The sequence below is a fragment of the Empidonax traillii genome, unplaced genomic scaffold (assembly GCF_003031625.1).
Source record: "Empidonax traillii isolate 1590-97213 ecotype Southwest subspecies unplaced genomic scaffold, ASM303162v1 scaffold52:size1600334, whole genome shotgun sequence".
NCBI lineage: Eukaryota > Metazoa > Chordata > Aves > Passeriformes > Tyrannidae > Empidonax > Empidonax traillii.
In genome coordinates, this window is record NW_020955245.1 from 393007 (window position 1) to 420153 (window position 27147).

Below are 27147 nucleotides of genomic sequence, written 5' to 3' on the forward strand. Positions count from 1 at the left end.
GCTCCGGCTCCCCGAGAAGTTGTTGCGGAGGCGAGAGCGGCGGGGCCCGGCCCGGCACCCCCCGGCATGACCGTCCGCCCGGAGCCCAGAGGGGCAGCGGGGCGGCGGCCGAGCCCCTGAGCGGGCGGCGAGGAGCCATGGAGCAAGTGAGTCCGGCCGGGAGTGGGACGGGCGGGGAGTGTCCCCGGGACTGGGCTGGGGGACCCCGGGGCCGTTCGGGCATGGGGGACCCCCGGGGCGGGCGGGAGAAGCGCCCGCCGGGGCGGAGGGACCGCTCCGGCCACTTCGGAATGATTTTGGGTGTCCGCTGGCGCTGGGACATCCCGGCCCCGCTCCGCCCGGGGGACAGCGATAGAGACCGCGGGGAAGGGGGGTCCCCATGCCCAGCAGCCCCCGGAGCGGCTCGGACAGAGCCTCGGCAGCGCATCCCCGCAGCCCTCGGGATGTTGGACCGGGCCGGCCGGGGAGGGGCTGCCGGGCTCGGCCGGCTCTGGTTCCACGCGTGCTCGGGCCGTCCCGTGTGACTGCCGCTGGGGTGTTGTCCTGCCCTGCTGGAGCCGGGCCTGGGTCAGACAGCCGGCTTGGACATGTCCACGCACCTCCAGCCTTCCCCACTTCTGTTCTCCTCCTCTCTGTTTGGGACGGGGTTAACTCGGAGAAGGGCAGCGGTGCTTCTCCTGCACACGTAGTTTTTCACGTCCATGGGATGACGCCCCAATAATCCATCCCTGTATGGATTGATTAAGATGCCACAAATTTGTAAGCCAGTTAAACAGGTCGTTTTCTCCCCTCGTCTGGCCACGCAATTATTCCTGCTTCCTTTCCCTGAGTGAGGATTTGCTGCTCGTGCACAAAGCTCGCTCACTGCCTGCCTGAGGACTTCAGGCTCTGGCACATGCGATCCCGGTAGCTGTGGGTTGTCTCTCCCCCCTCACACGCCCTTAACTTCGGCTCCAGACATTCTGTGGCAAGAATGAAAGCTCTTTTAAAACAGCAGGGAGACGGCAAAGCAGCCCAGGTTGGTAGTGGCTGAGAGCTGTTATTATCCGCTGGCATCCATGAAATTAATCCACAGCAGAGAAACTGCTTCCAGCTGGTGGCCACCGGCCAAAGGGGCTTCACACCCACCCCAGCATCGACCGAGGGTCTCACCGGCCGCTCTGCGTTAGCGATCCGTGGATCCTCCGGGGAGCAGTTGCGGAAGGGGGTGTCAGATGCAGTTCCCCAAGTTCCACGTGGATCTGAGCAGTTCATTTCTAGTGAGACAGTTTTGCTCCTCCGAGAAGTGGAAGCGCTAACAGCCAGGTTTGGAAGATAAAATGGAAAGGGAGGAAAAGAGTTGGAGGTGTGGGGACGCGGGTTGTCTCCTGGGGGATGTTCATTTGCTCCTTGCTAGAGAGGAGTGTGCGATAAGCGAGCTGCTTGCTTTAGTGAAGTTGCTGTAGACTGGCCATTACTTACTCTACTCTAAAAGTGCCACCACGGTTCAACTCTTGGGTTTGTTTTTTTTTTTCTGTTGGAAGACATGAAGGGTATGTGGGTTTGTGGGCCTGTAAAATACAGGGCAGGGAGGGGAGAAAGAACTGCCTGATTGTTAAATAAAAAGCCATCCTGTCCCCCTGATTTGGGATCTCTGCTGAGCTGTGAAATGTGAGGCTAAACCAAAACTAGAAGAATGGAACTTGTGTTTCACTTCTAATGCCACTGTGATATAAGATGCAAAAATGGCTTGGTTATGGATTGGTTTTGGGAGCGATGCCTTTGGCGTGATCCAACATCAGGATAACTCAGTTCTTCCTTCATTTACCCTGGCTTGCTTGGCTGATGTCAGTGGGGTTCTTCTCATGGATTAACCGCAGCGTCAGGAATGAATCCAGGCCAAGACCATCCCAGGAAGGATATGTTACTGTTTCTTGCAGAACACTCACTTATAACTGAGTTAACAACAGCGACTGATGTCTTTGTGCCATGCTCCTGTTTTAGTTGTGGAATTGCAAGCAGAGAGGGTAGGATGGACACAATGCCCTGCTCCTGGTGGAGCCAACTTCCCCTTGCTGATTCAGGATAGGGGTGGCATAAAAATAATCTGCAAAAAATGTCAGGCAACCATCTCCAGGACTCTTCTTGCTTTCACGGGAACAAATAGCCAAGTTGCATCCACGATTTTTTTACATCCTTAAGCTGCAGGTGAGGGATTACAGCACCTGCCCCCCCCTCTGGGGATGTGCTGGGTGTGTGAAGGGAAAGCTGCTGACCCAGAGCCTGGCAGTGCAGGATCACACCCCTTACTTCTGCCTGATCGTGGGGACTGGAGGAGGCAGCTCGGGCTCTGGTGACTCCTGTGCAGTGACAGGGGCAGAGCCCTTCACTTCTCAGCAGATGCCCTGTCACTGCAGTTTTTCTGCCATGTGAGGAAAAAGAACAGCAAAAATTTATCTGCCAACGAAGAAAAGCCTTGAAGAGTAAAAGCATTTTGGTGATTGTTGGTCCGGACTCACACAAATAAACTCTTCATACAGCCACATCCATTCAAAACTGCTACACGGGAGGTTAAAGTCCATGCCCGATTATCTAAAAATGACATCAAAAGGGTGCTTGATCAGGAAACCAGCAGGTCTATATTTGTGCAGGAATTGATGTTTGCTGAAGTCGCAGATCTCAACTGAATACAACTTCCTGGCAACCTAAAAAGTCAAGTTAAAAAAAAAAAAAACAAACCCACGCCACACAGTCCCCCCTCGTTTCCCGGAAAACTTTTTGGTGCTCAGTCATCCTGTATCGTGGCCGTTTCAGACACGGCTCTGTACGACTGAAATAACTTCTGCAAAAGGCAGAACAAGGATGTTACAGGTCTTGGCCTGATTTTCTTTTTAGGTGAAACAGGGTTTATTTGAGTTTCTTGCTCCCAGTCTACCACCTGAGCCTACCTGCAAAGCCCAGCCTCTTCCTGACCTTAGCAGGGATCAGAAGAAAATGCGGGTGCGTGGCGTATTTAAGCTGGTTTTCCTCTTTTTGTGGGTGCGATCTCCCTCTTTGGAATAACAGCTCACCCTGATGGCAGCTGCTGTCCAAGGGCGTGTTCACTGGGAGTCTGGTGCAGGGAAACAGATTCATCAGCAAGGCTCTCCTCCTTATTTTTGGAGCTCATCCATCTGTACTCTCTCTGTCCTGGCCATGGGGGTGTGCAGCTTCAACTCCTTTCCATGCACGTGGGATTTCCTCCTGTTATGAAACATGATGTCTGAGCTCCAGCCAGTCCAGCTTGTGCAGCGAGGGCCATTTTGGCATGTCTGGGGCTCTCCTTTGTCGCTCATCCACTTTTTGTGTGCCGGCTTTCTGCAGCAGGATTGCTGCTATTAGACATGAAGACATGGAGGAAACCGAGTCTGGGGGACAGTGGGGTTTCTGGGAGGGGGCTGGAGGATTTGGGCTTGGCCTCTCCTGACAAGTCACAAGGTTGGCAAGGTGTTTGTGTAAAGGGATTTGGCTCAGTGAGGGATTCCCCTCACCTTGCTCCAGGGAAAGAGGCTTATTGAGAGGTCCATGGGATGTTGGGAGAAGCAGGAGGCTCCAAGGGAGGGGATATGGGGATCCTGCCTCTGCAAAGGCTCTTCCAGCACACTGGAGAGGAGGAAAGTCTCATCTTCAACTAGTCTGGTGGTGAAGGCATCAGCTAATAAACCCAACTGCACCTGCTCCCTGTCTTAGGTTTCCCGTCTCTGTTTGATGAGAATAGTGACATTGGATTTTTCTGATGGTTTCTTCAATGCAGGGAAGTTCTGCATCCCCTGCTTTTCACCAGGCCTGCAGAGCCAGCAGCATCCCAGTGCAGGACACTGGAGCTCTCCGTGCTGCTGCAGGCAGGAGAGAGCAGGCTGTGACAAACAGCAAGGAGCTAAAGGGAGGACAAAAAAAACACCCCCACTCTTGGTGCTGCCTTCTCTGCCAGTCCTTCCCACGCAGGAGCCTGCAGGGAACATTTTAGTGCAGACGGGATGAAGTCCTGGCCCTCGTGGGATTTGGCCAGGGGAGTTGTTTTGGGCACGATGACCAAATGTAGACCCAGAGGAGAGGCTCGCAGAAGTGGCCTTGAGCTAAAATATGAGTGTTGCTACTGATGCCAGCAGGATCCATGCTGCTGGCATTCATCAGAGAGCTGGAGCAGCAGAGAGGAGAGGAGGGTGCTAATTTTCAAGGTGCACTTGGTGCACAAGTTAGCAGTGAGTACCTGCACAGAGGAGGTAGTCCAGGGTGGACTTGTACTTGCTGCCATCCCAACAGTGTCCCCAGGGGTGACCGGGGTCTGTGCCCACTCCCCAGTCCTGTGGGAGCTGGTTGAGTTTTCCTCTGGAAGATGCCAGTCTCTTCCCTTGTGATGTGGTAGGGAGGGATCATGTTTGGTGGGTGCTGAGATCTTCTCTGGGAAGGCTTTTTCATCATGGAAAGTGCTCTGAATATAATTCCTTCTCCCTTTCCTCCTTGCAGGATACAAAGGAGGAGGTGTCAGAGAAACCAAAGTCTGCTCCAACTGCAGAGAAATATGGCTGGATTAAGAAAAGCAGTGGGGGTCTCCTGGGATTGTGGAAGGATCGTTACATCCAGCTACGGAAAACACAGCTCGTGGTCTACGAGGACGAGGTATGATTCCAGCTAACAGCCTTCAGTGAGGGGCAGGATCAGGCCCTTGGGGACACATGTATGTCCCTTTGTTTTTCACTCTTCCCTGCAGCCCATTCCTTTCAAAAGACCTTCTCCAGTTTACTCCAGGAAGGGTAAACGCTGTAAAGAAGAGGCAGCAGCTGTGTTTTTGAGTATATTATATATCATAAATATTTTAGCCAGTAAATATTTTGACAGTGCCATTGCCAAATAAGAAAAAAAAAGAGGGGGGCAGGACATCCTGTGAGAAGGTGAATGGAGTAAAGCTTCGGGCGGAAGCAGGATATGTGCAATGTGGTTTTGGCTCTTGAAGGATAAAAGTGGATTGTAGCAGGCTGACTTCCCACCTGCTGCTTGAGGGGATGGCAGGCAACCCTGCAGCTGTTTGGCACCCCTCAAGCCGCTCAGATTGTTGCTAACCAGACTCTTCAGGGTTTCCTTTAGCCACTGATGGATGCAGGGTGAGCTTTTTGTGTTTGTTGTCCTCTTTAAGCAGGGACGCAGTCTGGATTTGGCTCATCTTTTCCCTTTACTTGAGCCAGTTCTGAGCGAAGGACCCCTGGGAGCCTTGTCCTGGACTTCCCCAGATAAACTGCATGCCTTGAGTTCATGGCTGCGATTAGAGCTGTTTCCAGACAAATGAGAAACAAGAGCCAAGTGAAATCTGTGCTGCGTTTTCAGGCAAGAAGAATGAGAAGTGCAGGGCTGGTCCTGCTGGGTTGCAGAGGTGGCTCTTTTTCTGAGCCAGGCCCTCGGTTCCTGGGCTGGAAGCAGCTTCTGCAAGAGCAGATTTTGCCCCAAAAATCAGAAATTCCAGTGCAGAGCACAGGCTTCAACCGAGAGAGGTTGGAGGTGAGGGGTGGATAAGTCTGAGCCCTGCTGGTATGTGGTGGCTTGAGGTCTGTGTGTGCAGCAGGATGGGGGAGCGTGGTCTGCACGAGGACCACGTGCCTGTGCGGTGTCTGACCCAAGGGGGTCTGGGTCACGTGTGGGCATCAGGATGATATAAAAGCAAAATCATGTAGTGCATCATATGCAGCGTGTCGAGGGAAGAAGAATGGGGAAATGTCTCAGCAGCTGCACTGCTGCGATGATTTCAGGAACAACGGGACCAACAGCGAGTTCGGTTCTCTTTTTTTAAAAACATACCATTGCCTAATAAAGAAGATTTTGTTATAAACAGATTAGGTGAAAGGGTATTACCTCCTCCCTTTCGCTGAACCCTCCTGCTCTTCCCAAATCCCAAGGCTTTCCGCAGGCATTTGTTCTCAGCTGTGAAATGTCACGGAGAGCACAAGAATAATGACAGGAGAAGTCGATGTCAGGTGATGAGCAGCTCAGAAGGCAGGAAAAGCAGAGGGGGGGTTCTCATACACAGGGAGATGCAGCCTGGTCCTGCAAACTGTTGATTCTCTGCAGACCATTTCCCAGGGCTCTGGACACTTGTTGACTCCAGGAACTTGCAGATTCAAAATCTATGAACGTGACGTAGGTTTTTTCGAAAAGGCCATGCCTTTAAAAACAAGATACATGGGGGCTCTCATTACCACAAGGGAAAAGGAGGCTTTTAAAGTAAGATTAATTTTCACAGACAATCACAAGAAGGAAAAATCCCAATCATTTAAAGGTTTATTTTATTATCTCAACAAGGAAAATGGCATTTGTAGCAACCAGGCATAATGTTTTCTGGTAGCCTGCGGATTGTGGTAACATCCTGTAATAAATTGCATCTGTAAGCTACAGTAGCTGCAAGGTCCCATTATTGTAAATAAGGGATCATGTTAATATCTATAGGCTATTAAACTGGCTTACAGTGAAGTCAGATGTCTTGGGAGAGGAAATTGCAGCAAAATTATCTGGTAGCACAATAGGATAGCATGTGATTGTGCAGACTTACTACAGGGGAACCAGAGGAAATGGCAATTTTCTGCACTCAGGAGGGGTCTTGTTGCCACAGAATTGAGACAGTTCATGTTTATTACTGTATTTATCTTCCTTTATCGTGAGTCAGGCAGGTTTGGTTGTCTCCATCTTACAATTGGGGAACTAAGCTTTTGAGATGGGAAGGGCCAGTGTGTAAGGAGAGCCTGCGATGCAGCGTGCTGTGGTGGGTTGTATTTCTGGAGCTCAAGGTGCCATTCCACCCCCGCCCCCGAATCTTCTCCAAATACCTGCTTTGTGTGACCCTGGAGAAGGACACAGCATCCCAGACCATCCTCAGGCTGAAACATTTTAAAACGTGGTTGTTCGGTGCTTCCTCGATTGGAGCCCTGGAAGAAGAGAGGAGATAAAACCTCAGGCAACAGAAATACAGGGATATTTCCACATGAATCCTAAAGTAGACCTAGATGGGCTAAATGGGAGGGAGGTCAGCTTCCATGTGGGCAGGCAGGTTTAGAGGCTGAGTATTTCAGCTGCTCTGAGCCCATCAGATTTCCAGGAACTGTTCATGCCTCGGACTCGCTGTGCTTTTATCAGCCCCTCCCGTGTCCAGCCCTTCACCAAGAGGTGCTGATGTTGCCTTTAGCAGTTGTTGGCTGTGCAGGCCGCCCAGTTGGTGCAGTTGCATGAGACTGGCTGCACTTGGAGCTGAGGTTTAGGTGCAAAACAAGAGCAGAGGGGACGGGCAGCACAAGATACAGGCAGGAATGTTGTACCGTGTCACCGGAAAGCACAGTCTGAGCAGCACACAAATACTGTATTTATCATCATCAACAGCAATCTCCTGGAATGAGCTCCTGACCTGCCCTGGGAGCGTGTTCCCCATGTTGCATCTGTTAGTTAGGCTTTGGGTTTGGTTTAAAGCAGTGCCACCTCCTGAAGGCAAATGGCCAGTGGTTATTGTGTTCCCTGGAGCAGATGGGGTGAAAGTCATCCCGCCCGGCTTCGGGTTTCTTTCAGCGGGTGGGAAATGAAGGGAAATGGATTTCTTGTTATCTGCTGTGCCTCCATCTACAGCACCCTACATCTGTACCCTCACCTAAATGAAGACTCATTTAAGCAAGACATTTGTATAATAATTACATATCCAAATCTCAGGAAAGGAGGCACTGATGCAAATACTGGGATCCTGAGAAACTGCTGTGCAGGTCCACACAGAACCAAGCAGGTTATTTTCTAATAGGATTTCATGTCTTCTTGTCTCTACATATTCTTGCCAGAATAAAAAAAACTCCAGAGAGCATCTGAAGACCAGGCAATGCTATGCAGAGAGACTAAACAGATCAATATCATCACTCCATGGATTAGAAAGCATCAGTCTTGGGTTTGAAATTTTTCCCCAAACAGTACAGCTAGTGCTTGGAGTTGTTTTCTTACTAGTTTAGAGGGGTTTTTTAAGTGTATTATTTGACAGGAAAAAATCCTACTAGACAAAGTCTTTTAGAGGTCAAAGGGTCCTCTTGGCATTCAACAGTCAGGCAGTTGCTGTCTGTATTTTGCCCCTGGTAAAGTGATAGCAAGGTATACCCAAAAGTGATTTATTAAAACACTTTGAGAGCCTCAGGTAGAGAAATAAATTATTATTTCAGATCTAGACATTTTACACTGAATGGAGGGTCCCAGCTCGTGAGTGTGTGTCAGTGAGGAGGTCTTTGCTGAGAATTATGCCTTCACACAAATAAAATTTCAGGGAGTCTTTTTCCGCCCTTTTTATCAACTTTTCATTAAGGAGCTTTGCCAAGTGTGATTCTTTGGTTAAGCACATGCATTAATATGTCCAGGTGTTCAGTAGTTTTCTTCTTAAGGGCCAAGTCAACAGACACAGACATGTTTAAGTCACAGGATCTGCTCCATGAATAGCTAATGGAATAGTCTTTCTGCATTAAATCAGGAATGTAGGGGTTCCTGTACCAGGACTGAGCTTGTCCAGAACCTGTGTCTGACACCTGTGTGTTGGGGCAGGGCTCTGGAAGTGACCTTGTCTCTGGGTGATGCTGAGTGTCCTGCACATCCCAGGAGGTTGAAGGGACCCAGAGACCTGTGACAGGGTTGGGTATTTCATTCTTCATTCTTCACCTTAGTGGTGCAGGACACACATAAAGGATCTCTTTGTGACCCAGGTAGGCTCACAGAGAGGGGGTGGCTGCTTGCCAAGGGTAAAACAGAGACAAAAGCCCCATTCTGGTGCTCCCTGAACTCAGATGCTTTGCCTTTGCCTCAGACATGGAGTTTTTATATTTCTCTGTCTGCTTTCTTCCCCACCCTCCCTGAAGAGGATAATTCACTGGAGAAGTTCAGGTCCCTGAGAGGAAGGAGCCATTGCTTGCACACTCAAGCCAGTGTCCCTGGGAGAGAGGGTCCTGCATGTCCCCGTCCTCTCTGCCCTTGTTCCCTGGCCAGGCCACAGTCCCCAAGGCCTCCCCAGGGCGGAGAGGGGCAGCTGGAAGGCAAGAGGCAATTTCACAGTGAAACCACAGCTCTCCACCCTGCCAAGTCCTCCTTGTTCCCCAGCTCGGTGCTCCACAGTCCTAAGGAAGCGGAGGACGGCTCGCACGGGATCCGAGGAAAAGTTCCCGCCCAAGAGGCAGGAAGGATGGGGTGGACAAGGAGGGTGACAGGGAGCCACTGGGCTCTGCTGGGGACAGAGCTGCTCTTGAGAGCAGGGAGGGTGGGCAGGAGCCGTGGTGCTGGTCTCCGGTCGGAGCGCTGCCAAGCCCTCCACATCCTGAGCCCAGCGAAGGAGCTGGAGCTGCACCGGCCGCGCGGCAGGGCTGGAACGTGGGCGGTCATCCACCCAAGGCCAGGATGAGATCACCCATCCCCGAGGCATGTATTCCTGACCTCACCCTCCTCTGTCATTTGTGGGCCGCTGAGGGGTTATTATTTCCATCCCCGTCCTTTTGCAGTGACATTGCGATACCAGGATTGCAGCAGGAGCCTTCGAAGGGCTCGGTAGCGTCAGCAGGATTTTATCGGCCGGGTTTTAGGTTTGGGCAGGATTAATCTCCTCCTCCTAGTATGCATTTTCCCAGTTCACATTCACCTACTCAGTGTTAAATGACATAAACAGTAATGTCATTAAAATAATAAACCTAAATTAGATCCAGACGTCCCTCGGTGGCTCAGACCTTGCTCTGTGTATCGGCATCGGCTCTGCCGGGCCCCCATCCCCAGGTAGGAGGGTTAAGAAAACTGAAACACAGCCTGGGCTCTGCACAGCAACTTAAATGTCAAGTGGCAAAGGGAGGAAATTCCCCGCAGCCCACTTCCCTCTGAACTCTCCATTCCCTGCCTCCAGCCACGCAGCAGCTTCCTGGCTGCGACATGTTTCCTCATCCCACACCCCCTCTCCGCTATGGGAATTGCTAAATACAAACTCATACGGGCACAAGGAGCTGCCTTGGGAGCGGAGGCTGAGCTGGGGCTGGTTATGGCCAGCGGTTTTAATTCGGGATGATAGTGGAGAGGCTCATGGGCTACGCTGACTGTAGCACTTCCTCAGTAAGAGCTGCTCTGAGATTCTCACTGCTCATTTGTGCTTAGCTAAAGGGCGCTCTGGTCTCTGCTGGGCTACTGAGACATGAAGAATATTCTCTGCCCAGCGTTACACTGCGATTCCTATTAGGGCTGGTGCTCCGCAGCTGAACTGAGCCACGCACCACGTGTGGAATCTTAGTTATGTTACTGGGAAAAATGAGCCAAGATCGTGGCCGGCAGTCATCAGTGGAGATACTCCAGAGATAAATATTCCCTGCTGAGACAGTGGCCCAGACAGTTCTGCTGCCTGGATGGGACCGTATTTCCAATCCTAAGCGTTTTGACAGCTCGGAGTGTGGCTGTGAGAGGACTCTGTCTGTCACACGTGGCTCCCACTGACCTCTTCGACGTGAGGAGCAGCCACCCCAGCTGAGCCTGGCATCAGGGCTCCCCTCTTATCCCTGCTCTGCCTCGGGCTTCCTGGGGGGCTGCTTGGACCATCGGGATGCTTGTGTCATCTTCCCTGTGAGGAAGCAGGATCACGTCTCCTGCTTTCATTGTTGAGAGGAAGTAGTGTCACTTCTGGCTGCAGATCCCTGGATGAGGCCAATAGCTATGGCAGGAGCTGGTGTTACTCTCCATAACCTGTTATTTGCTCAGCCACTGTGGACCACTAAGACTGTGGCTTAAAGACCAGGGTGTTTTCTTAGTGAGGTGCCAGCCCGATTTATGGGGCTTGCTGTCTGCATGCGGGTTATTTTTAAGGCAGAAGAGCTTTTAGACAGATGCAAGATGGTAAATGATTGATCTCAGTGCCTCCTATTCATAATACTGTTTCATTCCCTCTCTGCAGGATGAACAGAAGTGCATAGAAACAGTGGAACTGGAGAGTTATGACAAGTGCCAGGAGCTGCGTGCGCTACTAAAAAGGAAAAACCGTTTCATTCTAATCCGCTCCCCGGGTAAGAAGGTAGGATTGCCTTTCTCATCACCCTCCAGCCTGCTAACTCCGAAATGAGCTCCCAGGCAGCTGTGCCCAGAGCAGATGAAAGGCTCTGAGGTTTAGGTCCTGGGCAGCTGGGAGTGTGTAAGGAGGAACAACACTGACATGCAGACTTTCTTCCTGTCATGGGGAAAGGGGTCTCGCCGTGGCTCAACTTTTTCCTCTTGGTATTTTTCCTGCCTTGTCACTTTCTTTCTTCCAGTACTCCCTGTGCAGTGGAGAATGACCATTCCCTGTGGTTCTCCCATGTGCTCTGGGTGAGGATGTGTTGCTGTCCCAGCTGTAGGTGCTGCAGTTTTGCCCAGTTTCCAGTGAAATCAATAATCCCAATTCATGTAGTGAGACAGTTCCTGCATTTGGAACTGTTGATCTGAGAAACTCCAGTGCAAAGTTACTTGCAGCCAAACAGTTCGTAGGAGAGAAGATTTATTTTGCAGAATTTTTGAAACTCCACCTCTGTAGCTTCCTGCACAGCATCTGGTTACATCCAGAACCTAAAACCAAGGCTGGTGTTGCAAAGAGACTGTACATCCACGTGAGCACTGGCTCATGCAAGGACACCCTGCCTTACTTCCTATCCAGGTTCATCATCACTACACATCTTTGGAAGTTCTCCTTAGCTCCTACTTACGTGCTATCCCTTTCAGCATTGTTGTGGGCTTCATTGTTGCTTTGGGACATCACACTCTGACTTATTTCTAATTTCACTGTGATTTTATTAGCCTAAGATTCTCACTAAGTCTCCCCCAGCAAATCCGAGAGGTTGTGAGGGACAAAGCACATTCATTTCCATAAGAACATGAGCAGGCAAAAATACCAACTTGCTGCATTCCCCCATCTCCATTTTGTTTAAATAAATGGAGATTGTTTAGTCCTTAGTTGTCATTGTTGCTTATTCTTTCACTCCAGTCACTTAGTGTTTATTCACATAATAAGACCCCAGCTGAGTTCAGGGCATCATTGTGCTCAACTTCATTCAAAACAACAAAACAAGGACTGTCCTGCCCCAAAACACTCCCATGGACCAGGGTGGGGGTGGAGAGAGAAGGTGAACGATGTTTGTTTTGCAAGTAGCCACAGTCTGGATCAGGGAGAGAAGTGATGTTAATCACCATGCACCAAAGTGATGGGGGGTTGGAAATCCACACCCTGGGCTGGGGAGCTCCAGTGCAGAACCAGAGCCCAGAGCACATTAAGGAAAAATTCTTCCCTGTGAGGGTGATGAGGCCCTGGCACAGGTTGCCCAGAGAAGCTGTGGCTGCCCCATCCCTGGAGGTGTCCAAGGCCAGGTTGGACAGGGCAGGTGGAAGGTATCCTTACCTACGGAAGAAGGGCTGGAACTGGATGCCTTCCAGGTCCCTTCCAACCCAAATCATTCTAGGATTCTGTAATTCCAAGTGCACACCTATTCTTAGGGAGCCCAATAAACCCCTGTGTGTTCAGAGATGGGCATCATGGTAGGAATTAGTATTATCTGCAAGTATGTTACTGAGACAGAAGTGTGTAATAGCTGCATATGTCTCTGTACTGCTCCAACACAGGGTGTGAGACTGTTCCTAAACCTTTGATTTCTTACTATGGGAAAAATATGCCCAAATTGTGCCCAAAAGGGTAACTTCATCCCTTTGGCATGCTGGCAAGTTTACAGCTCCCCTGGTTTTCGTGCCACTGATTCAATGGAGACCTAGATAGAGGCTACTTTTTATAAGGCTCTTTCGGTGAAAGGAAGGGCTTTTATAAATGAAAAGTTCCCTGTTTGTAGCTCCCCTCCCACCCTCCTTTTGGCTGGGAATCTGGTGAGGGTGTTGACACACAACATACTTTGGCAGATGTTAGCACAGGCTTCAATTAGGAGGCCAACGTACACAACTGTCCTTCTTCTGTTTTGAAATCGCAGCTGTGGCGATATATATCAGCTAAACATTTTCCATTTGGGAGGCTTGCTGCCATCCACAGTTTAAAATCACCCCGAGAGCCAGCCTGCCAAGCCCTGACACATCTTGCTAGGGTTAGGTTTGTTTTTTTATTTTGCTCCCTCTCCTCAGTCTAATGCTGAGGAATGTAGAAATCCAGTTTTTGGGACTTAGGAACAAGCTAGGAAAGGCCATTTCTGTTTCAGTGCACAATAGGAGTTTCCTTCTTGAATACAGGGAGCCCACTTTAAATCTTGGGTGGGATATTCTTGAAGAGCAGAGATGAATGTCAGTTAAAACAACTCAGCAGCTCAAGTTTCACCCAAATAAATAAACTGTCCTGCTAAACACTGGCCTCTGATGGATGTACCCCAGATTCTGCCTGCCCTGTTCACAAGGAGGACATTTTTGTCAAGCTGTGACAACATGAGCATGTCAAATGCCTGCACTGGTATGGAACTGAAAGAAAGCACTGCCCCCTGAGCTTTGATTCTTCAGGGAGGGGAGCTGGCAGTGTGCAAAAACCCTGTTCTGCTTAGAAATCTCAAATGCCATTAGATGAAAACTGTTGGATGCAGAGAGCTGGCCTTCTAAGAAAGGGCACCAACCTTGGCCTGAGGACTTTAGAAATGATCATGCAAAAAGCAGTGTGAGTGATGCTTGTTGTAAACTGCCTGGAGACTTCATAAGAGATAGGCACAAGTCTGGCATTCAGTGGATCTGGAAGCCTTCAGCTTCAGGGAAGTCTTAACATGGGGAAGAGGGTGATAGTAAGGGAGAGTCCACCAGCAAGCCCTGCAGCTCCTCCCTAGCGTGGCCAGGCACCTGCAGTCAGGGGTGCAAACTTCCATCCCTTGCTTTTTCCCTTTGTCAGGTACCTGGAACTGCCTTCAGCAGGGGCCCAGCCTGGAAGCTGCAGTAGGATGCAGAGAGGCATGGAGGAGTCTGCTCCTGGGGTCTGCCAGTCTGGCAGAGACGCTGTGTTATTCCCAGGGATGAGGTAGCTCTTGGTTCAGCTGCAGAAAACCACCAGAATACTCTGACAATCATCTCACAGAATCATGGAATGGTTTGGGTTGGAAGGGACCTTAAAGATCACTTAGTTCCAACTCCCCTGCCACAGACAGGGAGTCCCTTGGCTTCCACTTTTCCCTCCATGATCTAACCAGATGACTTCATGCAGAAGGAGGCAGGAAATGACCTCGCATTTGGGAGAGAGTCTCTGCTGCACTCTTGGTGGTTTAAGTCATTACTGACCCAGCTCTGGTCAGCTTCTGATGGAGGTGACCACCCCGGAGCAAAAGTCAGCAGTCAGCATCCCCACAGCAGTTCACAAGCAGTTCACGGTCCAGCTTAGCCCAGCTTTGCACTGAAACAGGTGAGGAGCAAGCACAGGTTTCTGTCACCCACCTCTGCTGCAGATCAGCAGAATTGCTCAGCAAAGAGCAAGTGCTGGTAAAGGTCTTAAACTGCAGCTACACAGTTCTCCAGAGCTCGCCTGTTAAATCATTCAGTGCAAGTACAACAGCCTGACCCCGGGAACACTTCTCTTTCCTGGAAAGCAGGCTCAGCACAGCCATCAGACTGTCAGTGCTCGAGGAGACTGATGTCTCGGGGAAGACAAGGAGCAGTCAGGGAGCCTGTGCCCGCTGCCGTCACGGACGGTGATCTGTGTGGGAGCTCTTGTTTCATGACATCTCGGCAGTGATTCAGCAGGAGCTGACTGGCCGTGCTGTGCTCTGAGTAACTGACAGTAAATTGCGTAGCCTGTATTCAGGGCTTACAATGGTCACTAGGTTTGGCCAGGACAGCTTTTCCTGGCACCCCAGCCTGTTGTTTATGGCATGACTCAGTCTCAGCTGGCTTAGCAAGAAGGAGTGTAAATGTGTTACCCTGCCTGCTGCCCTCTTATATTGGTGTCCCTGACTTAAATTCCTGCTGGAGAACAGACCCTGCTTACCGCTTTGTGGGAAATATTCATCTTCAGGTGCATCCTCTGATATTTGTAAATATTCAAAAGAGAAAAGTACAGACAAGATAAATTCGTTTATTCCTTGTTTGTAAAGAACTTGTGGGGTCTCAGAGTACTGCACAGAGCCCCAGTTACAGGCAGGACTGAGAGCAGCTCCCCCAGCTCCTTCCTGCCTTGTCTCACTATCCATTGGATTTGCATTTGATGGCAAAGGGTTGCATGCCAGAGGGACATCTCAGCTTCTCATTAACGAAGAGCCACCCCCTCCCGAGGTCCTCTCTGCCCTGCCACAGAGTTGCTGACACCAGCGCTTAGTCACAGTCTGGGAGGCTTTATTTGGAACGAGGCACAGAAAGTGGCACTGGAAGAGGAAGCTTGAAGAGAGGCAGGAATCCTTCCCTTGAACAACATGTACGGAGATTTGTAAACCCCGGTGCAGGCTGCCAGGTCTTTGCCAGGCAGTGCAGCAGCTCAGCTGCTCACAAGTAGAGCTTTCTCATAAGCTTTTATAATCACAAAGCTTTGGGGCAAAATCGTTTCCAAACAAAAAAAGTTTTTAAGCACACGCAAATCCAGGCCAGCTCAGACTAAAACAAAATCTGGCCGTCGCTCCATTTTGGAGCCTTGCCTTCCCTTAAGTTCCCTGGTTAGAGTGGCCCTTCTGCACCCCAGACAAAGGGCTCTTTTTCCAGGGGGCTGTGGGTCAGGCCCTGTCCTCTCCTCTGAACTCTCAGGAAGGGATGTGATCCTGTTACCTTCTGTGCAAACTGATCAAATAAATAATCTTTCCTCAAATTGCTCCTTAACTCCCTGCTTGTTGTGGTGGTGAGGGTCTGCCACTTCGTGGCTGTGCAGATGTAAATCCACGGCATTGACAGGAGGAATAAATACATGAGGAAGAACAGTTGGTTTCCAACAGCAGGAGTGGGTGTAAGGAGATCAGGCTTTAGTTCTGCAGAATTTCTGATGGTCCCTTCAGAAGTTGCTGAGACCCAGAACAGTTGGTGCTTTGTTGTGCCATGAACAGGGAGCTGCTAAGAGCCTTCGACTGTCAGTCACCATTAGCTTTGCCCCCCTCATTTAATATAGTCCCTGTTTTATATAGACACTGCCATGACTGCAGAATGTGGGGCCTCACTGACAAAAAGGCTGAGACTACAACTGCTGTAGAAGGCAGTGGGAAGGTTAAGAATATCTGCTGGATGTTAAATACCTGTAAAAAACCTGTTCCAAACAAGACCCCTCGAGTTCGTTTTGAATGAGCCTCTCTGTATCTCACTTCCACATCTGTAAGAGGTGGATAATTTCAGTTGCCCTGAAAAGGAGCTTGTGAAGCCCTCAGATATTTTAGTGATAAGCAGGAAAGGAAAAAGACTGACAGGGGAATCAGTAATCCTGTTCTCAGGGCAGGGCCGGAGCAGAGTGCAATCAATAAGACATATTGACCCATGAGGATAAAACACCCAATGGGATAACTCAGGAAGAAGTGCCATCCTGTTGTTAGGGAGGAACACACACAGAGCAGGCTGACAATCCCTGCAGCCCCAGGAACACTGGGAGTGTCTCATTTTTAAGGGCTTGATTTTGCAACGCTGCTGATGTTCTTTAGTCCAGGATTATTCCTGTGTGCCTGTGCAGTGTGGATTAGGGTACCACATGGAGCTGTTTGCATTCCAGCTGGTCTGCCATGGAGCCACCTGTAATGTGAAGATGATATTTCCCTCACCTGAAGTGTACTCTGGGGCAAAGCTGTACAATGCTGCTGAGGTGCTCAGAGAAAACAGCAGTGAAGTAAATAACACCCTACCTATTGTCCCTGCTGTGGTCAAGAAGAGATTGTAAGCACTGAGCAAAGCCATGGGGCTGCCCTGGAGGAAAGGAAGGGAAGAGCTGGCTGGCTGGAGGACAGGCCATGCCATCATCCATCCTCCCTCCTTATTTGTGACCCATGCTTGTTGCCAGCTCCCTCTTGTATGGCCAGCTCTTCCCTTCTCCCCAGGACAGCTCTTCAGCGCCCAGAGAGCTCATTTCTGTAGCGTTCACTGCTGGATTTCATTTGCAAACAGAAAAAGATACAGTGAATTTTGTCACTTACGTCCCCCTGGTGCCTCATGGTGTCCGTGCTCAGCTGAGCCAGGGTTGGTGCAGCCAAGGGCAGTGCCCTGGATTCCTGTATCATTTCTGTTCTGCAGAGCCACAGGAACAGGGAAGCAGTCAGAGCCCACTGCATGTAACCTTTCTTTCTGTTCCTTGCAGCCTGGGGGAAGTGGGAGATAAAGTATTTTATTCCATCTGAACCAGCCCGGGATGACTTGGACTTTCAGTCTGACTCTGGGCACAGTGTAACCATTTGCTGCACCACTCGCTGCTGCTCTAAGAGCTATTCCCGGTGTTTTGCAGAAGGAAGAAATTTACTTTCTTACTACTTTAGTTACTAGTTACCTAAATAAAACTACAGCAACAGGCTGTTCAGCATAACAAAATCCTGTTCATGGGAGCTATGCCAAAGCACAAAGGAATCTGTAGTTTAAACACAGGCTGGAACTGGGAGTTATTAGAAACTGAAGTGATTCAGAGCTACCTCTGGTCCTGACAAGGAACGCTCAGGCAAAAATTATCTCTCTGCTCTTGCAGGTTCATGATATCAAATTTCAAGCTCCAACTTTGGAAGAAAAGGAATCATGGATAAAAGCTCTTAATGAGGGGATCAACAGAGGCAAAAACAAAATATTTGATGAGGTAAGAGAAATAGTTTTCAAACTCCTGTGTTTCTGTGTCAGTTCTCATGCACAGCTCCTTTAGCTAAAAGCAGAACTTGCCTGAATCTTCTTTCTCCCTGTCCTTCCTGCATTCTAGCCATGGTCCAAGGGAAGAGAAAGACAGTGTGCAAAGCAAGGCAAGTTCCTTCCCTTCAGGCTGGGAGCTTTAAGCCTCTTCACTTCCCAGCTCAAGGAGGCAGAACATGTGAAGAGCCATCTGTACTCTCCTATACTTTGCTGCCTTTCCCTCTGTCCTGACAGGGTTAGATGCAGGGAGGCAGGAGCAGCTGGATGAGTAGATGGTGTGTCAGAGGGAGGGACTGTGCTGCTACGAGCTGGCATCAAGAGGCCCATGGGACACAAGAGCTCACTAAAGTTGGTGGGAGGTAGTTTGGTGGCTTCAGTGGGGCTCTGGATCAGAGAATTCATGGGGAGTTTTCCCTCTCCCAATGGAAGCAGCTGGTGCAGAGAAGCAGCTGCAGGGCTGAGTTGTGTAGAGCTGGGATGCAGCCTGGAGAGACACATCTTCCCAGTGCTGCCATGATCCTCAGCACCAAGCAGCCTGCAAATGGAGGTATTTGGTTAGGACACAGCCCAGTCTTCAAGACTGGAAAAATCTGAAGTGACTCAGTCCCCCAGCTATTCCGCCTGCAGTCTAGAGACAAGTCTGGTGGAAAGTTACTCCATGGCCCCAGCCAAACCTGCCTGTCTCTCAGCTGGCCTCAGCACACCTGCACTCCTTAATTCTCCTCCCATCCTTCTGCACAGAGGGAAGGATGAAGATTGCACATCCTAGAGCCTGTTCAACCTTGCCCTGCTCCCTGTTAGCTTGTGAATCAGCCCTGAGCTAAACCAGAGGGGCAGCATCTCTTCTGCAGTTGTTTCAGCAACTGAAAGGAAGTGCACAAAAACCAAAACCACGGGAATGACACAAGAATAAAACGAGCAGGGTAAGGAGGGGCGAAGCAATCAGCAGCATCTGTTTAGCAAGGGAAACCAAAGCAATGAGTAAAAGTTTTGAGAAAAGAGTTAAGTGCTGTACATACAGTGCTGGAGGTGTGAACTCTGAGAGCTTGGGCTTTGCTTTTGTTCAGCAGAGGGTAAAAGCAGGTGGGTACAGGTGGCAGTGAACTTTGCACTCCCCTCAGCAGCACAGCAAGGTGGGATCTCAGGTCCCCTCCCTGCCCAGTGACCTGGGGTTATCCTCCTTACAGAGGGAGCCAACCTCTAATAATCATTCATTCCAGTAAGGATCAAACCTCAGATTTAAAGTGTTTCCACACAGGCCAGGCACAGGCTAGTGGGTCAAGCCCTCAGATGGCTTGGATTAGCAGTTCTGCACCAAAAGAGCTGTAAAACCACTCATCAATATCAGCCAGAGGTTGGGAACCATTTTTCCCTTTAAATTCCTATTTCACCCTTGCCACCTTTCCTATTGTACAAACGTGTGGTGCCAAGAACATGCAGACGTTTCACCATCTCCAGTCACTGCAGTCCCTCTGCATAGACTGAATTCCAGCCCTCGGGCCATCACAGGGTGGGTGGGTAGTCACAGAGAAATACCTGTCAGGGCACTGGGACGTCCCTCCCTACACGTGTGAGGCAGTGGATTTCTCATCTGATTCCAGATGAGAAAGGAAATAAGTTCGTTAATTCAGCTGGAGTTGCAATTAATCCAGGTCACTGCTCACACCTTCTCCTCAGCATCCTGCAGTCATTAGAGCTGTGGAAGGGAAGGGCTGTAACAAAGCGCTGCTGATACAGTTCACCGTCAGGTCATGGTTATTAATGAGCTTTCACCTCTAAGATGGCAACAGCAGTTTTGGTGCTGTGCTCTGCCACATGCAGGACCCACTCCAAGCACGGGGTGCAGCGAGGACAACAAAGCTCCTTGTGTCCTTCCTTCCCTGCCCCTTAGGTGGAGGAGAGCTTAGCCATGCAAACCTCTGAGACCTTGGATATCCATCATGTACATGCAGGGCTTTGCAGGCAGGCTGTAACTGAGCTCTGAGGCAGAGGCTGGTGGTGAAATATTCACCCCCATCCCTTCACGTGTGACAGTAAGTATAGACATGTCTTGAGAAATTAATGACCCTCTTGTTTTTTTTCTTTCCCTGGTAAAGGTGAAAGTAGACGAGAGCCTTTCCTTGGACCACGTAACTCGGGACAGGGTGAAGGTGTCCCACGGGCGCAGACCACCCACAAGAAGTCACCTGAAGGAGGTAAGTGCAGCCTCCTGGAGTGAGCCATCCCACCAGCTGGGATCACCAAGAGCTGCTTCTTCCACTGAGGTAGAAAACCCCAGGGAAAACCCCAGGTAGAGCCCAGAGAAAGGTGATGAGGGAAACAACTTCCTCTGGGAAAGATTGTGCCAGCAGCCCTCTAACGAAGCTCCAGGTTCCCATAGATCTGTAACTGCTGCGACAAGTTACCATATATTTAGCTTTCCATAACTCATAAGCTGCTTCACCATCTGCTGAGAGCCATTATAGTTTCATTTTCATCAGAAGAGACTGGAGCTCCTATATTTATTTTCTGAGACGTGATGGTTTCGTAGCCACAGTGGTCTAAAGGTAGAAGAACTGCACAGTCTGTGGGGAGACGTTGTATTTTTATTAAGCTAACTGGAGAAAGCAGATGAGCTTTCAAGCTCACAAGCCCTTCCTGAGGTCTGAAACACAATACATTATCCTCCCAGGCAGTTTTATGGACTAGCCTGTCTACTCTTAACTGATTTTCTGGATCTGTCACTTAAAACAAAAAAAAAAGGCAAACCCACAAAGTAAACCTGCAGTTCATTTCCATGGGAGAGGTTCTTACTAATGTTTGATTCCTGTGATTTATGAAAGTTTCCACAGACAGATAGATAATTTAGCAGAGCATTAATCTTAACCAAGGAAGGTTTTTAAATCAAACCTTCTTTCTTCAAACTTCCAAGACTCTGACTTATGTGCCTGCACAGCACCCAGATGACCCTTGTGCAGAAAATGAGATGCCTTGAGACTTTTTACTTTGCATAGAAATGGAGGGAGAGCATCTCTTCCAGAGAGATGCATGGGAATGAATCATAGATTCTCATCCACTCCTCCATAAAACCGCAGAAGAAAACATGACAAAAGTCACAGCAACAGTGAAATGTGGATTCTCTGTTGCCTAATATGGGTTAGGTAAGGTGGGAAGCCCTTCCCTAGGCACTAAAGGCATCTCTCTCCTCTGTTCAGATCACTATTTTCACAAGGTATCTCCGAGGTTAATACCTGTAAGACCTCTCACCTTCAGCCAAAATCAAGGGAAACTGGCTTACAAATTCAGAAGCAGGAATGAGGGGAAAGGGAGGGAACAGAGCCTGCAGAAAGATGTGTATCACAACTGCTGGCTGCAGATCCGTGAAGGAAGTGGGATGAAAGATGATTTTCAGTGCCGAAGCAGGCCAGGTGAGGACGGGTCAGGGCCAGGATGCAGCTTGTCTCTGTCTCTCTGGTGGGCTGGAAATGCAAAGAGAGACTTTAACTAAACTCCCTGCACTGCAGGAGCCTGGCCCTAGCTGCAGCTACATCTTTGTGTGGTTTTGGGTTCCCTCACACAGGAACTGTCACCGCATTTCTCCCTCTGGGGCGCTGAGCTTACACACTGCAATGTCTTTGCTAAGTCCATCCTTTTTAGGAAAACCTCCCTACTAGAGCGATTTACACACAGCCTGTGGTCTGAAGGAGGTTTAACCAGCTGAGGCTTGGCCCTGGTAAGATGGGGATGACATCAGGTTGGAGGAAGCCAGCAGAAGGCACCAGGATTACAATAGTATCCCTGGCCATGCGATCTAAAGATCAACTTGGGTTTATCTGTTCAAGTGAAAGTACGACAGTCTCAAAAGCAGACAGCAGGTGAGCCTTTGGGTAGGCACGTTGTAAATGAAGGGGGCAGAGGGATACTGCCACCCCAGGACAAGGGATGAAAATATGGCAGATCTCAACGTTAGCACCCTCGGGAAAACCAAGGGACACGGTTATGGTGGAACAGGCTTTGAGATGTTGTTCTCAAAGGAAGTAGTAAGATAACTTCTGTGCTTTTCATAGAATCAAGGGCTGGTCTGTGTGGGAAGGGGCCTTAAAGGTCATCTCATTCCCCTGCCACGGCAGGGAACCTTCCACTAGACCAGGTTACTCAGAGCCCCATCCAGCCTGACCTTGAGCACTTCTTGGGATGGGGAGGCCACAGCCTCTTTGGGCAACCTGTGCCAGAGCCTCACTACCCTTATAGTAAAGAATTTCTTCCTGACATCTAACCCTAATAAGCTTAAAGCCGTTCCCCTTTGTCCTATCACTACGTGCCCTTGTGAAAAATCCTCTCCAGCTCTCTTGGAAGCCCCCCTTAGGCACTGGAAGGGGCTCCAAGGTCTCCCCAAAGCCTTCTCTTCTCAACTCTCTCAGCTTGAAGCAGCAACGCCTCACTTGCCATGCTGGTTGTGAGGGTTTTGCACTTTGACTTGAAGTTAAAGGGTGGAGCGCAGGACTGATGATGGGGTAGATACTGAAAGCTTTCTCTCTCGCGTTTCAGGCTGCCAAGTGTACATCCGATGGTATCCTGCGACTGGATCTGGATATAGTAGACAATGGACCGCCGACCTTTGATTCCACCATCAGCGGAAGTGACAATGAGCCACCTCAAAAAGAAACTCCAAAGCCACCCATGCCACCTATAAAACCCACTGGCACAAGAGAAAATCAGGATGCAGACAACAATGTTCCTGACCAGGAACATAAAAAACCTCTGTCTCCTCCACTGCCTCCAGATAAGAAGCTTAAAGAAGGCATCACATCAAAGGACAGTGTAAATGTCAAGGATGAGGACTCTGCAAGCCCAGAGAAGGGTGTAGAAGGATCCCAAGCACCAAGTGAGGAGAACAAGGAGAACCTCATTGAGGCCAGCAACAGGGTTATAGCAAAACCTCCAGTTCCACTTCCTAAGAATGTGTCAGACAAGCTAAAAGTAGCTTGGGACCAACCAGCCACTGAACCTAAAAAGGCAGAAGGCTTGGAATTGTCAGGAGATGACAGCAAAGACAACCTGGATGAGATTGATGCTGCAGATGTTGCAAAGCCTCCTGTTCCTCCTAAGGTTCTGTCAGAGAAAATGCTTGGCACAGTGAACTCCAGCCATGGTGACCTGGAAGCTGGGGAAGAGCTGGAATCTGGCAGCTCCAAGGCCCCGGTGAACGGGATCGCAGCCAATGAGGTAGCAGAGTTCACATCCCCAGCAACTGAAACAGAAGAAGGAAATGGGGGAACTGCTGCTGAGAAGGAACAGCAAACTTCAGCAGAAGAGACAGAGACTTCCTCAGCTACAGAAACAAACCACGAAAGTGTAAAAGCAACTATTGAGAAAAAAGATTCTACAGAATGCACTTCAGCTCTCAAGCTTCGCAGTTCTTCTCTGGGAGACTTGCTGTCTGACTCCAAAAATAAACAGAGAGCAGTTGCAGGCCAAGGTTTCCTGAAGGATTCCCATCAGTGCTTAGCTAAAATGGAGGAGAAAGTTGCCAGTGAAAGGGAAAAGGCAGAAAAACTTCTGCAGAAGGTTTTACGTGAAGGGTTGGAACAGGCGCAGGAGGGGAACGGACCCCCCGTGATGGCAGAGACGTTGCTCAATGAGGCAGTCGAACAACTTCGTCAAGCTACACAAGTTTTGCAAGAAATTAAAGATCTTGGAGAACTGAAAAAAGAAGCAACACAGAAACAGAAAGAAAAGCAAAAGGATCTAGTGACTCTTTATAGGAGAAGTGCTCCTTGACATCCTCTGCAGAGACTTCTTTCTCAAAATCGAAGCTAAACATTTGCCATTTATGATTTATACCATTGCTAGGCCAGTGTTTAAAGGTGGTCTTTTGCTGTGCACACACCATGTTTGTGGGGCAGAATTGAGCTTTCAGTTATAGCATCTTTCTTTCTTCCTGTTGTACATACCAGTCTGGTTCTAATCCTCTTAGCACAGCAGAAGGTTACAGGACAGTGAACAGTTTCAAAAATGTGAATGCTCTTTAAGGACTCTGTCCAAAGTCCTTTCAATGGATCAGGCCTTAAAAATTACTGGTAATCAGACCAAGCCAGACTTTTTGAAAGAAGCAGAAAGGCTATTCTAGCAAAAGCCCCTGTCTCTGTATTTACAGACAAGCAGATACGAGATTACACTGGCACCTATCTGGTTTTCCCAGTTAAATCATGTAAGGATAAATGGAGACAGTGTTTGTTCACTTGCTGGCAAGGTTTCCCAGACCACCTGACCCAGTGACATCTTGGAATGTAAAGATAAACGGTTTAATCTTCTCCAAAGGCACTCTCAAAAACCACATCCACAGTTAAAAAGTGACCTCACACAGAGGCAAACCAAACTGGCCAATTCCTGACTCCAAGCAGTGTCCCTGATCTGGAGCAGCTGTATGAAGGCGCTCTGAGTCTGGCCCTGCAGAGTTTTAGGTGTGCTAAGCACTGCCTGAGTGAACACAAGTCTCAAGGCATCATTGCCAGGCAAGTATTGATTGTTCCTCTGTGATTAATAGGGAAATTGAGGTTACACTTGGCCTGTGAAGGTGTCTTCTAGCAGCACAACACATTTATTATTGAGGACCGTACCCACCTGGTAACTCTGAATCCCCTCAGCATTGTTGGGAAAAACGAGCCAGGCGTTTGGAGAGCTTGGCTCTGGGAGATCCCCAGGAGAGCTGTCACCAGGAAGCTTTGGGGATGTGCATTCCCTTAGAGTTGTCTTGGGATGTAAGTGAAGGAGCAGGCACATCAGGCAGCGGGTCTGAGTGAGATCCCTCTTCCCATGGAACGTGTCTGTACCTGCAGAGTCCTGGCCAGCCTGAGAGCCAGGGTTTGGCCCAGACCTCTGTAATTGGCAGTCATGGAGGGAAAGGCATTTTGCACGCACAACTTTGGGGCTGCTCCCAGTTCCTGAAGTACCTTAAAATAAAAATGCATCGCTACAGAAGGGTCTGGGGAAGGAATTGCAGAAGGCTCCAGCACAATTCCCACAGCTTCCCTGTCCACCTGCTGAAAGCAACCACAATTCCCGTGGTCTTTATTGATTACAGCAGTGACAAAATCGTGTCTTTGCACTACTGCTGTAGAGCCCTGTACCTGAGCTGGGTCCCCTCCCCTGTTCTCTAGAGTTGCTCTGAGGAGAATGTGACAGCCCAAAGGGCTTCTCCTTTGCTCGAGCCAGACTCTGAAAGCAAAGAAAAGGTTGACCTTCCCAGTCTGGTTCCAAGGAGTGACACGCTACCTAAACTCTTTTCTCTCATTTGCCAGCGCTTCCCTCTTAGTTCACCCATTTATTCTTCCTCTAATTTCCCAGGTCCCACAAGGCTGCAGTGGGCTGCAAACACCCCCCACAGCAGCTGTAAAGCTTCAGCTGAGTCTCCTCTTAGGCTGGGCCGTGGGCACTTCAGGTCTGAGCACAGAAATGTTGGCTTTGGGCTTCCAAACATCCTACTTTTCACCACCTGGAGCCAGCAAGACAGGTAGTGACTACAAGTGATGCTTCTGCCTCTTTTGATCAAAACAGCCTTGCTTTTGGTGGTCTGTCCCCCTCTCAAGACAGGCAGAGATGTCACATGGGAATTCACTTGTTATTCTGTCTGGTGGAAAATTCTACATAGTCAAACACTCAGGGCTCAGGTGCCAAAAAGCTTTGCTTTGAGACAAAAAAGTTTCCTATGTCCTAAGCCCACCCCCAGGCACACAGCCTGGAGCAAGCTCTTGGATCTGTGTCATTTGCTGCTGTAGAGTCAATGTGAACCGTGGGTCATATTTACCTTTCCAGACACACTTAGGGCAAGGGCTAAGAACACAGACAATAATTCAGTGCCTATCTGCTATCTCAATGTATTTTTCTGCATGTGCACTTTCGTTTACCGAACACTGTGTGGTGTGAATGTGAGCTGTCAGAACCTGGTGTGCACTGGAAGTCAGGGGACATCAGCTCCAGAGAGCGGGAAGGCTTTTGCAAGATGCAGTTCTATAACAAGAAATAAATTAGATGGGGGGAAAAAACCCAGTTCACACTAACAGGAATATAAACAACCCGGGGCAAACTCTGGGTACAGGTTCGTATCCCAAAGCTGAAGCCAGTCCTGAACTCCAGGGGTGGCAAATCAAAGGTTGGAACTGAAATCCAAGAGAATGCCAACAGCTTATGGGGTAGCTCAGTCCCCTAATTTATATACAGAAGCTTTTTGCTCTCACAACTGTTTTCTTGTGGCAGTGTGTACTGTGGATACTTGTCTGGCAAAAGTGCTGATGAAAATATCCAGACATCCCTATCTGTTACAACCAAACCTAGAGGATGTGCTTATATTTACTGTATATTTTTATATTATACTGAATATTCTAATGAATAAGTGTCTGACATTTTACAGTAGGAATCCTAACAGATAAATACCCTGTATCTGTTAGGAAATGGGCAAGTTAAATCATTTTACAAGCTACAGCTAATTACTGTATATGCTGTACTAACAGAACGTACTAGATTTGTATTATGTCTTGTAAATAGGTATAACTTAAGTGGAATCTCTGTAGCACCCAGTAACGCTCCTTCTGAGACTCTTGGTTTTAACTATATTTTCTAATAGGTTTAGCAGTTTCATCCTAAAACATCCAGTCTTTTATGGCAACTCCCATCTTAGGCGAACATCCTGCCACCGTGCACTTTTTTTTTTTTTTAATCTTCCTTTAAACTTACACTTAAACTTGCATCTAATTCCTGACTTCACTAAGCCTGGTTTGTTTTCGGGTTTTTTTTGTGCCTGAAAGCCCCCTGGGCATGGAGTGCTGGGGTGTGAGTGTGTTTCGGGCTGTGCCACCAGGGTACAGGTCTGTGACAGGAAGGAAGTGAGTTTGCAAGCGAGCAAGTGTGGATGACGATCTGAAAAGCAGCTGCTGCAGCCCGTGGAAAGGCAGCACTTTGTCTCCTGCTTGTAAAGAGCTTCGAGATTTGGCAATAAAACCTCCTTTTAAAAATCTGCTGTTTCAGAGCTGTTTGTCCCAAAGAAGATCAAGGAAGAGCCACCAGGAGCAGCAGGTTAAGGCTTTGCTGTGGAGGAGGGAACGTTGCACAGGCTGTGGTCAGGCTGGGGTGATGCTGTGCTAACCACAGCATGGGAGGAAGGAGAAGCGCTGGGGGCTGCGGCTGGCACAGAGCTGGAGCTGCTGCTGCACACAGAGCAGTTCCTGACTCATCCCTGCCTGCCAGCTTGCCTGCCCCGGCCAGAAAGCACAGCCAAGGCCAGGATCTCCCTCTGGAAAGCAGTGGGAAGCATCACCTCACCAAGTGCAGTCTCCAGCAGTGCTGGCTGGGCCGCCCTTTACATCTTCATGTGGACTCTGAGGTGTCTACAGAATATGGAGCTCACTCAGCAGTGACAGT

The 27147-nt window shown here is 49.3% G+C and overlaps 1 protein-coding gene and 1 long non-coding RNA gene across 2 annotated transcripts in view; one reads left to right on the forward strand and one right to left on the reverse strand.

The window, feature by feature from the left end:
• PLEKHO2 (pleckstrin homology domain containing O2) lies at nucleotides 1-26743 on the forward strand. Its single transcript, XM_027879189.1, has 6 exons — nucleotides 1-146; nucleotides 4486-4638; nucleotides 10931-11047; nucleotides 17600-17704; nucleotides 19848-19946; nucleotides 22279-26743. The coding sequence occupies exons 1-6, from the start codon at nucleotides 138-140 to the stop codon at nucleotides 23509-23511; spliced, it is 1716 nt and encodes a 571-aa protein (XP_027734990.1). The 5' UTR covers nucleotides 1-137; the 3' UTR covers nucleotides 23512-26743.
• Nucleotides 5751-27147, reverse strand: part of LOC114055256 — a 34412-nt gene continuing 13015 nt past the window's right edge. Inside the window, exons 3-4 of the long non-coding RNA XR_003570688.1 lie at nucleotides 6831-6929; nucleotides 5751-6172 (exon numbers count right to left, since the gene is read on the reverse strand). This is a non-coding gene — a long non-coding RNA (uncharacterized LOC114055256). The remainder of the gene's footprint in view (nucleotides 6173-6830; nucleotides 6930-27147) is intronic.

What these genes read in the sequence shown, in the direction of transcription:
- PLEKHO2 (XM_027879189.1), top strand. An exon ending in TCGTGGTCTACGAGGACGAG is followed by an intron (nt 4,639 to 10,930) that starts GTATGATTCCAG and finishes CCCTCTCTGCAG; the next exon opens with GATGAACAGAAGTGCATAGA. An exon ending in AAAACAAAATATTTGATGAG is followed by an intron (nt 17,705 to 19,847) that starts GTAAGAGAAATA and finishes TCCCTGGTAAAG; the next exon opens with GTGAAAGTAGACGAGAGCCT.